A 12,929-nucleotide genomic window follows, 5' to 3' on the forward strand; every position below is an offset into this window, starting at 1 on the left:
ATTTCTAGATTTTATGAACAATATGTCTTGTTGGAAAAGTATACAAAGCCTTGCGACATCTGGCGGCTGTTACAATCACTCTGTAATTACAACTCAATTCCAATATCGAGAGAGAGAATTGCAGCAAAACACAACCTGCACCAACACAGATCATTCCTACAAACAGGTCCAAATCAGTGCAGAAGTCGGTGCTGCGGCTAATAACGAAAGGGAAAGGGATACCAGAAAGAATGCAGTGACTATGTCCGGAGGTGGAGCTCAGACATGTACATTTCAGGATGTGACGTGTATTTTTTGGGATGTAGCTGCGGTCCAAACGGGGGTGAGGGGTTGATAGTTTGATGGGTAGTTTCAGAGGAGGACGACAAGGGACGATGTGGAGATGGTGCTGCTGTGTTCTGGCTACTTTGCTGCTGGCCGTCGGTGCAGGGACCTCACCTGAGTCTGTGGTTCTCGGTGAGTGGGCTGTTGCAGTCTTCTTTCTGGGCATCTCTTTCGCTTTAGCTGATCCACATTCCCCGCCCCCAAATAATACACTCCTTTCCCAAACCTGCTCGGATTCCTTTTGCAATTGGATACGTTTAAACTGCTTTTACTACTTTATTTTTCCCCCCACCGCCCCACGAATTCCTGCTCTAAACTTCCATAGAAAACTTCCCTTCGCAGTCTGTAACGCTTACTTCAACTTTCTTAACTGGATGTTGTGTCTTTCTTCAGTGTCATTTTTAAACAATAAAAGTGTTAGTGATTACTTTTGTTTGGGTGGTGAACTTACATTTATGTCGTGGGCTTCACAATCCCACCTCCCCTGCCTCCAAGTGTGCTTTGTAAATATTTTTGAAGGGAGGGTTTGGTGTACAGGGTGATAAGTCACCGACAGAAGTGTGGAGGTGGCATGAGTGCAGAATTAATTCCAGACTTACCAATGCAGTTCAAAAACTGCTCAAGGCTGGTGCAAAACGTTCAGAAACTTTTATATGGAAATTTTATGTGTTTTTTTTTGCTATCATGCTGACTTATGAATCCTTTTGCACAAGAATTGCCCAAACCCACCTCACTTCCTACCCCCCCCCAACTGTTTCCTTTCCCATACACTCACCCCAACCTTCCCTTTTCTTGCTCCCCTTCCCACCCTGAACTGAAATAAGAAGGAGTGTATCTGAATCATAGAATCCCAACACTGAGCCACCATGACCACTGAGGTTGTTTGAGGGAAGTAGTCTAATTAATGTTGTCATTTGAGATGTACAGCATGGAAACAGACCCTTCGGCCCAAATTGTCCATGCCGACCAGGTATCCCAACCCAATCTAGTCCCACCTGCCAGCACTTGGCCCATATCCCTCCAAACCCTCCCTATTCATATACCCATCCAAATGCCTCTTAAATGTTGCAATTGTACCAGCCTCCACCACATCCTCTGGTAGCTCATTCCATACACGTACCACCCTCTGTGTGAAAATGTTGCCCCTTAGGTCTTTTTTATATCTTTCCCTCCTCACTGTAAACCTATGCCTTCTAGTTCTGGACTCCCTCACCACAAGTAAAAGTCTATTTATCCTATCCATATCCTGATTTTATAAACCTCTATAAAGACACCCCTCAGCCTCCGATACTCCAGGGAAAATAGCCCCAGCCTATTCAACCTCTCCTTGTAGCTCAAATCCATTTAATCGATAAACTTGAGTAATGTACAGCAGTGAAACTCTGGGGCTCCTCTCCTGTAGTGATAGTGTCACATCCTGTTGAGCCAAAAGGCCTAGGTCAGATTCCACCTGCTTCCTAGATGTGTCATTATATCTGACCACATTGTTTTGAAATTATCTAAACACTTAATCTTGGATGATTTGCAATGGTTCATTTAAAAATAAACCCTGTAAGCTACTTAATTAATAACTACTTGCTGAATTTGTTTGCATGGGTTATTATAGTCATACTTCATAGAAATGTACAGCTATGAAACAGATCCTTCAGTCCTTCTTCCAACCAGATGTTATCAATCTAGTCCCATTTGCCAGCACTTGGCCCATCAAACCCATCCTATTCATATACCCATCCAGGTGCCTTTTAAATGTTGCAATTTGTACTAGCCTCCACCAATTCCTCTGGCAGCTCATTCCATACTTGCACCAAATCTTGTACTAAGATGTTAACCTAGGCTATGTACTACAAAGTGGCTTTTGAACCCATGGCCTTTTGTCTTTGTCAGTGTTAATAATGAACCCATCAGTTTTGTGAAAACATCAAGCTTTTGTTGCCATTCTTATTGAGATAACACAAGTTCAAATAATAAATCTGGAATTGAAAATTATTCTCAGTGGTGATGACCATGGAGCTGCCTTAGTTGTTGTAAAAGCTGATCTGGATTGTTAATATCCTTTTAAGGAAGGAAATGTGCAGTCCTAACCTGATGTAGACTACATGTGACTCCAGACCCACAGTAATGTTGTTGGCTCTTAACTGTCCTCTAAAATGTCCCTAATAAGCAATTTAGTTCAAGGACAATAGGAATGGGTGACAAATGGCACCTTGCTGGCAATGTCTACATTCTGTGAAAGAATATTTTAAACAATTAAAACGTTTCTTTGGATCAATTTCTGTTAACTGTGAGGTGTAAATTTGTTTCCTGTATAAGCTTCAATACAATCTTGCATAAAGATAAAAATACTTGCTTTATAGAGCTTCTCTTGAAGTACACTTTTAAAACCAGCATTGCTGTAATCACATAATGACACAATAGCTTCTCGTTATCACTTGTGATTTCCACGTGCCTCACCATACTGAGCATTCTTAGATTTTATTTTGAAAGACTAAAGTCACCTGTCACAACATGGGACGCATCAATAATAATTCCTAACCACACAAAAGTTCAACCTTTTAATCTATAATTGCATGAAAATTGAATTATCAGCCTATTTCTAATCTGATTCTAAACCATTGGGCGAAATTTGCTGTTAACTATTTCCCTGCTGAAAAATGTGTCGCTGGAAAAGCGCAGCAGATCAGGCAGCATCCAAGGAGCAGGAGAATCGACGTTTCGGGCATAAACCCTTCAGGAATTCCTGAAGAAGAGCTTATGCCCGAAACGTCGATTCTCCTGCTCCTTGGATACTGCCTGACCTGCTGCGCTTTTCCAGCGACACATTTTTCAGCTCTGATCTGCAGTCCTCACTTTCTCCTTGTTAACTCTTACCCCCAAACATGTCTTTACTTTGAGATAATGCTTTTTAAAAAGTGAATGTAAGTTTTCCTGATAAGTTTGTCCCTTGTTCTGTGGCAGGCAGCAATTCATCATAATTGTTGTATTCAGATGTTGTATGGCAAAAATAAATAAGTAATCTGGCCTGTGGCATTTTCACAGCCAAATGTATAAAGTGTAAGTTTGCATTTCATGCTGAGAATATGGTGCAATGCTTAATCCAACTTGTTTGTATAAAGGAATTTAAAGCTGCTTATTATTGAAGTATATCTTGAGAAGAATTGTAGCTGGAAGTTTATCAGTGATGTAATTTTCTGTTTTGATTCTTTCATGTGACAGGTCACGTTAAAGTTCCTCTTATGAAGCCTGTTTCTGTTGTTTTGGAGCCTAATGAATGTAAACGCATTGTGGTTACAAACATTAGTAGCCTGACTACCTTTGTGGTTGCTCAAGTGTACACTCACATGCAAAATGTGACAGTATCTCTCTCTAAGGTAAGTAAACATTTCTGAAGGAAAGAATTAGACTAATTAAAATTGGTCTGATCTGTTCTTGTTTTTTTTTATGTCCTCTAATACATTTAACTGTTAGTCAGGTGGAAATTGAGTGAAGGAAAATAATTTTATAACATTTATAGATTTTTGGCTTCTTTTAACAACAGTATTGAAATAAAGTTTATGCAATGCTGTTTGCATTCCACTGTGGAGCATTTGGAAATGATATTTTCATGTCTTTGGAGAGAAATCAAATTAATGCTGGGTCTGGTATGAGTTCTTCTAAAGAAGAGTCATTGGACTCAAAACATAAACTGTTTCTCTCTCCACATATACTGCCAGTCCTAATTTGTTCATGGGATGTTGGTGTCGTTGTCTGGGCTGGCCTTTATTGCCCAACCCTAATTGACCAGAGTCAACTACATGGCTGTGGATTTGAATCACATGTAGGCCAGACCAGATGAGGACAGCAGATTTTCTTCATTAACAGACATTAGTGAACCCGATCTGATTTTTAAAAAAAATCAATTGACAGTAGTTACGTGGTCACCATTTAGAATAGCTTTTCATTCCAGGTTATTTTTAAACTGAGTTCACATTTCACCATCTATCATTGTGGGCTTCTAACCCACACCCCCAGGCTTGGGTTCTGGGTGACAAGTCCAGCAACATTACCACTGCCTCCCAGAATGAGAAGATTGCTGCCCGGTATCAGTTTCTGAAATCTGTTTAGCTGGCGATCTCCATTTTCTTTTCAATAGTCTTTTCACCATTTTAGGTTAAAGAACCAGTAATTGGTTCAGTCTCCTAGTTTTTTATTTAACCAAAAGTTTTATACCAATTGGGCTCCATGGGACTTTTGCTTAATGCATGGTTACTGGTTTGGCAAGTTGTCCTTGAGAAGGTGATGATTAGCTGGTGACTTGAACCATTGCAGTTCATTTTCTGTCAGTAGACCCACAATGCCATTCGGAAGGGAATTCTAGAATTTTACTCAGTGACACTGAAGGAACAGCAATATGTTTCCAAGTAATGGTGGAGGCAAGAAAGCACCCTACCAGTGTTACAAATAAACTAAAATATAAGTGGAATTTGACCAGTTGGAGTCCACATCAGTTTAATAAACTTGGATTTCAGTCTGTAGCTTGAAAAGCAGATGATTTCTGTCCATGTGGCAGTCAAAAGAAGACTGCCAACCAATGCATTATAATTTGTACAGAATCTTAGCAGATCTGGCAGTGTATGTGGAGAGAGAAGCAGTTTACATTTTGAGTCCAATGGCGCTTCTGCAGAAGAAATCATACCAGTCTCAGCATTAACTTGATTTCTCTCCACAGATACTGCCAAACCTCCTGAGTTTCTCCAGCAATATTGTTTGTTTCAGACTCCAGCATCCATATTATGTTGCTTTTATTATAAATTTTACCCTGGAGATCTTTCTTTGACTGTTATCCAAATGTAAGACTATTTAAAATTAAGTAATGATATTTAATCTAGTTTCAAATCCTTTACACAGGCTCTAGCTGTAGCTTTTAATAGCAGTTATGGCAGGCATGTGATCTCTGTCAGTGATGCTCTTTAAGGGAGTTAATTCATTTCCTGTTTCCTCTGCCTCAGTTCTTTCCTGCAGATGCATCGTACACAGGTTCGACTGCTGGTGTTGTGCTGATGTTAAGCTCATCAACATTCTACATTCGAGCTGGAGAAGAGCCGGTGTCAGCAGTCCTGCTTGCTTTGTCCTACGATGCTCTCGGTACATGAGCTAATAGAGATTTCTTGCCTTCCTCATAATAAACTGTAGACCAACATTGTCCAGTTTATCATTGTGGATGTTTCTTGTGCACCTGTAAAACAGTGGCCCCTAGTGTAAAACTGCTAACAGCAGCATTTCCTAAACATGCAATTGCACAAATTTGAAAATGGACAACATATCAAGTAAGAAAGTTAAAGGGAGAAATTCAATTCACAAATCTTCATTCAAGTTTGAAAAATTAGTAGCAAGCATCCGAAGACTGGGCAGATGGTGGTTTGGCCAGCTGAAGACTGTTTGAAACCTTATGCATGGTTACTTCAAGCTATGAGTTGCTGACTGGTTTGCTGTAGGTGTCATTTCATTTCCTCCCCTCTCTGACCTGGCAAATTGCAGCAGAGTGACTGTTCAGTGCTTGACAGTATTTAAGTTGGATCTGAGACAATATTCTCCCTACATCCTATGCTGGTACCACACAGAACTTGTTCTGGAAGCATGTACGCAAGGCTGTGCAAAATCCATTCAAAGGGACTATGCTGCCTTTTTAAAAATAAATGGACCATATCAACATAGCAATTAAGTTTTAAAGGGAACATTGGCCAGATAGTAGATTTAAGTCACTTGACAAAGCATGGCCCTGTTACAGCAAGCTTTATAATTTTACCAGTCTGCCTAGAGAAGTGGGGATTTCTCAAGTACTGCTTTTATATACTGACTCGTGACCAATAGACCCTGTTAGCTGTGTACCGCCTTCTACACACTAGTCCCTATATCTGCCACTAGGCATAATTGTTTTGGCTATTGAGATGTTCACCATATAGCCATCACTATTTGACCCTGACCTAAGCTTAAGACCCCCATATGATCACTGTTACCAAGCCCATCTACTTCCACCTCTGTCCTACGACCTGTCTCTACTTCTGCCTCAACTAGCCTGCTGCTGAAAGCCACAATAATCTTTTTTTTTTCTCAATCCAGATTATTCCACTACATTCCTGGCTGACCTTTCAACGTCTATAAATTCATGCTAATTTAAATTGGCTGTCTGCATCTTACACTGAATCAAAACATGTTCACCCCACACTCGCTACCTACGTTGGCTCCGTGTCCAGTATTGCCTGAACTTAAAAGTTTTAAGCACGTATTATTCCATGGCCCAGCAATCCATTATGGCCAGCACATCTCCCAGGTCTTTGTACCTTTCCCATTCTGCATATTGGGCACACTCCAGTTTCCATTCCTTTCCCAGAGATGACCTGCTTTCAGCTCCAAGACTCTAAACGCTGAACTTTCCTCCTAAACATTTGCTCATTTGTAAAATGCTCCTTAAAACCAATTCCTTTTATCAAGCTTTTCGGCAGCTGTTCTGTATATGTGGACTTGGTGGCCATTTTTTGACTGTCATATTTCAGTGAAACACTTCATAATACCTTGAGAAATGCAAAGGCACTGCATATACTTGTGTGACACGGGTGGAAAAGTGGCATAATCCAGGGCCTAGGCTAACATTGTGGGGAAAGTAGGTTCAAATCCAACCACAGAAGCTGGTGGATATTTTAAAATTAATCAATTAACCTGGAATAGAAAGCTAGTCGCAACAATGATATTCATTCTGGATCAGTGTATGCCTTCAAAAGTTGATTTCCTTTAACCTTCCAACTTGTTTTAAATTCATTTTAATTGTCAGGATTGTAAAAAAATCAATCATTCTGTTTTTCCTTTCCTTTCCATTTTTATGGATGGTCTTTTGCTGCATATGTTAATTAATTGTATGAATCCTGGTTCTGAGATTCTCTCAGTGAAAACCTAACATTCACTGAGTTTTAGCAGTAGATCAACTGATTTTTCACAAAGGTGAACAATGATATCTGTCTTATCTTGCAGTAGTAGGAATTAACATAGGAATCTTGGAATTATTCTCCAACCTTTTCAGGTCCCTTTATTGATCTTCCTCCATTCTATCTTTCCAGCATTACGTCCAGTTGTGTAACTTTCACACAGCTGAATGTTCTACACTCTTTCCACTTGACTGTTAGCAAATAAGCCTTCAGTTATTTTGTTCGTTCTTGATCCTTTCACAATGCTACATCAAGACAACCTTTTAAAAGTTCCTTAAACTGACATCTCGAAGGTACTTACAGTCACCTACTCCAATCCCCTTGTACGTTGGGATGCTTTGTCACGTTTTATGGCACTTTAAAATGTAGCTTTCTTTTTTTTTACCTGAATATCTCGTGAATGCATATTAATCTTTTGGCACATCAAAAAGCCTTTATGCATTGCAATTTCAGATGGAAGTGCTAATCTGAGCATCGAGAGATAAAATAGGACTCTGGGTTACTCGTAAACTGGGCAGAATGTGAAAATATTGTGCAGTACAATTCAACTTTGAAACACAGAATGGGCAGTATATTAGCTCTATACATATTCACTACAAAACAAACTTTGATGGGGTGTGTAACAGTTGGCAAATGTGCTGTTGATCGTTTTGCCAGCCCCAGTTGAATTTCATCCCCAGTATTCAAAGATTATAAGATCAAAACAATGTTCACCAAATATTCTGTTCATAAAATAAATGTACTAGCTCATCATCTTTCCTCTCTTTCCTACAGATCCAGTACCAGGTGCCTGCAACACAGAGTTTGTCCTAGAAAATGACCCAAATTTGCACTTAGCCTACAACAGTTATGAAACTTCTGTAATGTTTGCACCAGCTAACTTGGGTATAATCGGGTAAGTCAACAGCTACCATGACTTTTGACAGCTGAAAGTAATCCTATTTTTGTGTTCTCTGGCTTGGCCAGTATAGAACAATATAGTACAGGGCCTCGGTGTATTGTTGACCTTTTATCCTACTCTAAGATCAAACTCCCCTACATACCCTTTATTTTACTATCATCCATGTGCCTATCCAAGATTTGCTTAAGTGTCCCGAATGTATCTGACTCTACTACCACCGCTGGCTGTGCATTCTACACACCCACCACTCTGTGTAAAGAACCTGCCTCTGACATCTCCACTAAACCTTCCTTCAATCACCTTAAAATTATGCCCTCTCATGATAGCCATTTCTGCCCTGGGAAAAAGTCTCAGGCTCTCCACTCTTTCTATGTCTCTCATCCATCTTTATACTCTTCTATCAAGACACTTCTCATCCTTGTTCACTGCAATGAGAAAAACCCGAGCTCCCTCAACCTTTCTTCATAAGACATGCCCTCCAGTCAAGGCAGCATTCTGGTAAATCTCCTCTGCACCCTCTCTAAAGCTTCTACTCCATTCCTATAATGAGGCGGCCAGATCTGAACACAATATTCTAAGTGTGTTCTCACCAGGGCTCTATAGAGCTGCAGCATAACCTCACGGCTCTTAAACTCAATCCCTGTGCTAATGAAAGCCAACACACCATAAGCCTCCTTAACAACCCTATCAATTTGGGTGGCAACTTTCAGGGATCTATGGACATGGACAGCAAGATCCCTCTGTTCCTCCACATTGCTAAGAATCCTGCCATTGACCCTGTAATCTGCAAACAATTTTGACCTTCCAAAATAAATCACTTCACACTTTCCAGTTTGAACTCTATCTGCCACTTATCAACCCAGTTCTGTATTCTGTCAATGTCCCGTTGCAACCTACAATAGCCCTCCACACTATCCATAACTCCACTAACCTTTGTGTCATCGGCAAATTTACTAACCCACCCTTCCACTTTCTCATCCAAGTTGTTGATAAAAATCACAAAGAGCAGAGGTCACAGAACCGATCCCTGCAGAGCACCACTGGTCACCGAGCACCAGGCTGAATACCACCCTCTGTCTTCTATGGGCCAACCAATTCTATATCCAGACAGCCAGGTTTCCCTTTATCCCATGCCTCCTTACCTTATGAATGAGCCTACCATGGGGAACCTTATCAAACGCCTTGCTAAAATCCATATACACCATACCCACTGCTCTACGTTCATCAATCCGTTTTGTCACATCCTCAAAGAAATCACTAAGGCTTGTGAGACATGACCTGCTCCCCTCAAACCATGCTTGCCATCCCTAATCAAACTATGCTTGTTCTAATAATCATAACTCCTGTCTTCCAGAATCCTCTCCAATAATTTGCCTATTGCTAAGGTAAGACTAACTGGTCTGTAATTCCAAGGATTATCCCTATTCCCTTTCTTGAGCAAGGAAATAACATTTGCCAAAATGTGTCGCTGGAAAAGCGCAGCAGGTCAGGCAGCATCCAGGGAACAGGAGAATCGACATTTCGGGCATAAGCCCTTCTTCAGGCTTATGCCCGAAACGTCGATTCTCCTGTTCCCTGGATGCTGCCTGACCTGCTGCGCTTGTCCAGCAACACATTTTCAGCTCTGATCTCCAGCATCTGCAGACCTCACTTTCTCCTCCAATAACATTTTCCACCCTGCAATCATCTGGCACTACTCCAGTGGACAGTGAGGACACACAGATCAGGTGAATAATTTTGGAAGATCCAAATCAAGAGCAAACTTTACAGTAAATGGAAAAGACCTGGGGAAAATTGACATACAGAGATCTGGGTGTTCAAGTCCATTGTATCCTGAAGGTGGTAATGTAGGTCAGTAGCGTGGTCAAAAAGGCATACGGTATGCTTTCCTTCATTGGAGGGGGTATTGAGTACAAGAGTTGGCAGGTCATGTTACAATGATATAAGACTTTGGTTTGGCCACATTTGGAATACTCTGTACAGTTCTGGTCACCACATTACCAAAAGGATGTGGAACTTTGGAAAGGATGCAGAGGAGGATCATTAGGATGTTGCCTGGTATGGAGGGCATTAGCTATGAAGAGAGGTTGAGTAGATTAGGATTATTTTCATTAGATAGACTGAGGTTGAGGGGGGACCTGATTGATGTTTACAAAATTATGGGAGGTGTAGACAGAGTGGATAGCAAGAAGCTTTTTCCCCAGAGTGCTGGACTCTTACTAGGGTTTATGAGTTTAAAGTGAAAGGGGAAAAGTTTAAGGGAAATATGCATGGAAAGTTCTTTATGTAGAGGTTGGTGGGTGTTTAGAATGTGTTGGGAGAAAGTGAGGACTGCAGATGCTGGAGATCAGAGTAGAGTGTGTGGTGCTGGAAAAACACAGCAGGTCAGACAGCATCCGAGGAGCAGGAGAATCAACTTTTTGAGCAAGAGCCCTTTATCAGGAAAAGCAATGGAATGCCTGGAATGCATTGCTAGCAGAGGTAGTAGAGTCAAACATGATTGCGTCATTTAAGATGTATTTAGACAGAAACGTGAATGGGCAGGGAGCAATGGGACACAGACCTTGAGAAAATAGGTGACTGGTTTAGACAGAGGATCTGGATCGGTGCAGGCTTGCAGGGCTGTGCTGTAATTTACTTTGTTCTTGCTCCTTTCCAATGGCCCACAATCTCTTCCCTCGCTTCCCATATAAACCTTGGGTACATCCAGTCTGGCCCAGGGAACTTATCTATCCTTACGTTTTTCAAAGTTTTCAGCACAACCTCCTTAACATGAATCTGTTCGAGCATATCAGCCTGTTTCATACTGTCTCGCAAATGACAAGGTCGCTCTCACTTTTAATACTTAAGCAAATTATGTGTTAAGGCGCTTCCCTACCTTCTCCGACTCCAGGCACAAATTCCCTCCACTATCCCTGATCGGCCCAACCCTCACTCTTGCCATTCTCTTGTTCCTCACAATGCCTTAGGGTTTTCCTTAATCCTACCTGCCAAGGCTTTTTCATGCCCCCTTCTAACTCTTCTAAGTCCATTCTTCAGTCCCTTTCTGGCTACCTTGTAACCCTCTGGAGCCCTGCCTGATCCTTGCTTCCTCAACCCTAAGTAAGCTTCGTTCTTCCTCTTTACTAGATGTTCCACGTCCCTTGTCATCCAAGGTTCCTTCACCCTACCATCCCCTCCTTGTCTCTGTGGGACAAACCTATGCAGCACTCACACAAGTGCTCCCTAAACAATCTCCACATTTCTGTCATGCATTTCCCTGAGAATATCTATTCCCAATTTATGCTCCACATTCCTGCCTAAGTGTTGTAATTCCCCTCCCCCCAACTAAATACTTTCACATACCGCCTCTCCGTGACAATAGTAAAGGTCAGCGAATTGTGATCACAATCACCGAAATGTTCTCCCACTGAGAGATCTGACACCAAATGTGGTTCGTTGCCAAGCACCAAATCCAATATGGCCTCCACTGTCGCCAGCCTATCTACATATTGAGTCATGAATCCTTCCTGGACATACCTGACAAAATCTGTTCAATCCAAATATTTGCACGAAGGAGGTTACAATCGATATTAGGGAAGTTGAAGTCATCTATGACAACAACCCTGTTACCACAGCACCTTTCCAAAATCTGCCTCCCATTTGTTCCTCTGTGTCTCTGTTGCTATTGGGGGGGGTCTGTAGAAAACTCCCAATAATGTGATGCTCCTTTCCTGTTTCTGACTTCCACCCATACTGACTCTGTAGACAAACCCTCCTCAACAACCTCCCATTCTGCAGCTGTGAAACTGTCCCTGATTAGCAATGCCACTCCCCCAGCTATTTTACCTCAATCCCTATTCCTTTTGAAACATCTAAACTCCGGAACATTCAGCAACCATTCCTGCCCCTGTGATATCCAAGAGTCCGTAATGGCCGCAACATTGTAGCTCCAAGTACTGATCCATGCTCCGGGTTAGTCACCCTTATTCCTGACATATTTTACGATAAAATAGACACACTTTAACCCATCATACTGACTGCAACTTTGCCCTGTCGACTGCCTGTCCTTCCTCACAGGTCCTCTACATGCAATATCTGCCAGTTCACTAGGTAACCCATCCTCTGATCCCATCCCCTTGCCAAACAAGTTTAAACCCTCCTAAAAAGCTCTAGCAAACCTCCTGCCAGGATATTAGTAGCCCTCTAGTTCAGGTGCAACCCATCCTCTTTGTACAGGTCCCATCTTCCCCAGAAGGTATCTCATTGATCCACATATTTGAAGCCTTGTCTGTACACTAGCCCTGCAGCTGCACTCGCTCTCTATTCCTAGTCTCACTAGCCCGAGGCACCGGTAGCAATCTTTAGATTACTATCCTGCTCGTTCTGCTTTTTAACTTCCAATCTAACCCAATATTCACTTTTCAGGTCCTCATCCCTTTTCCTATTTATGTCATTGGTACCGATGTGTACCACGACTTCTGGCTGCTCACTCTCTCCCTTAAGAATCCTGTAGACACTATCCGAGGCATCCCTGAGCCTGGCATCCGGGAGGCAATATACCATCTGGGAATCTTGCTCAGGACCATAGAATGTCCTGTCTGTTCCTCTAACCATTGAATCTCCTATCACTGTCACTCTCCTAATCTCTCCCCTTCCCTTCTGAGCCACACCTGGCTGCTGTGGCTTTCCCCTGGTACGTACCTCCACCCACCACCACCACCACATAATATCCAAAGCAGTATAATTCTTATTGAGGGGAATGACCA

General features: G+C 41.8%; 1 protein-coding gene across 1 annotated transcript in view; it reads left to right on the forward strand.

The window, feature by feature from the left end:
• Window positions 1-301: 301 nt before the first annotated feature.
• The window catches only part of LOC122557631 (transmembrane 7 superfamily member 3-like), a 31,261-nt gene continuing 18,633 nt past the window's right edge, over window positions 302-12,929 (forward strand). The window contains exons 1-4 of the mRNA XM_043705410.2: window positions 302-456; window positions 3,538-3,692; window positions 5,310-5,445; window positions 8,055-8,175. Of these exons, the coding sequence (XP_043561345.2) occupies window positions 342-456; window positions 3,538-3,692; window positions 5,310-5,445; window positions 8,055-8,175 (527 nt within the window). The 5' untranslated portion in view covers window positions 302-341. The remainder of the gene's footprint in view (window positions 457-3,537; window positions 3,693-5,309; window positions 5,446-8,054; window positions 8,176-12,929) is intronic.

Source organism: Chiloscyllium plagiosum, unplaced genomic scaffold (genome assembly GCF_037043375.1).
Source record: "Chiloscyllium plagiosum isolate Xiang-an unplaced genomic scaffold, Cpla_swu_hap1 HiC_scaffold_18, whole genome shotgun sequence".
Lineage (NCBI taxonomy): Eukaryota > Metazoa > Chordata > Chondrichthyes > Orectolobiformes > Hemiscylliidae > Chiloscyllium > Chiloscyllium plagiosum.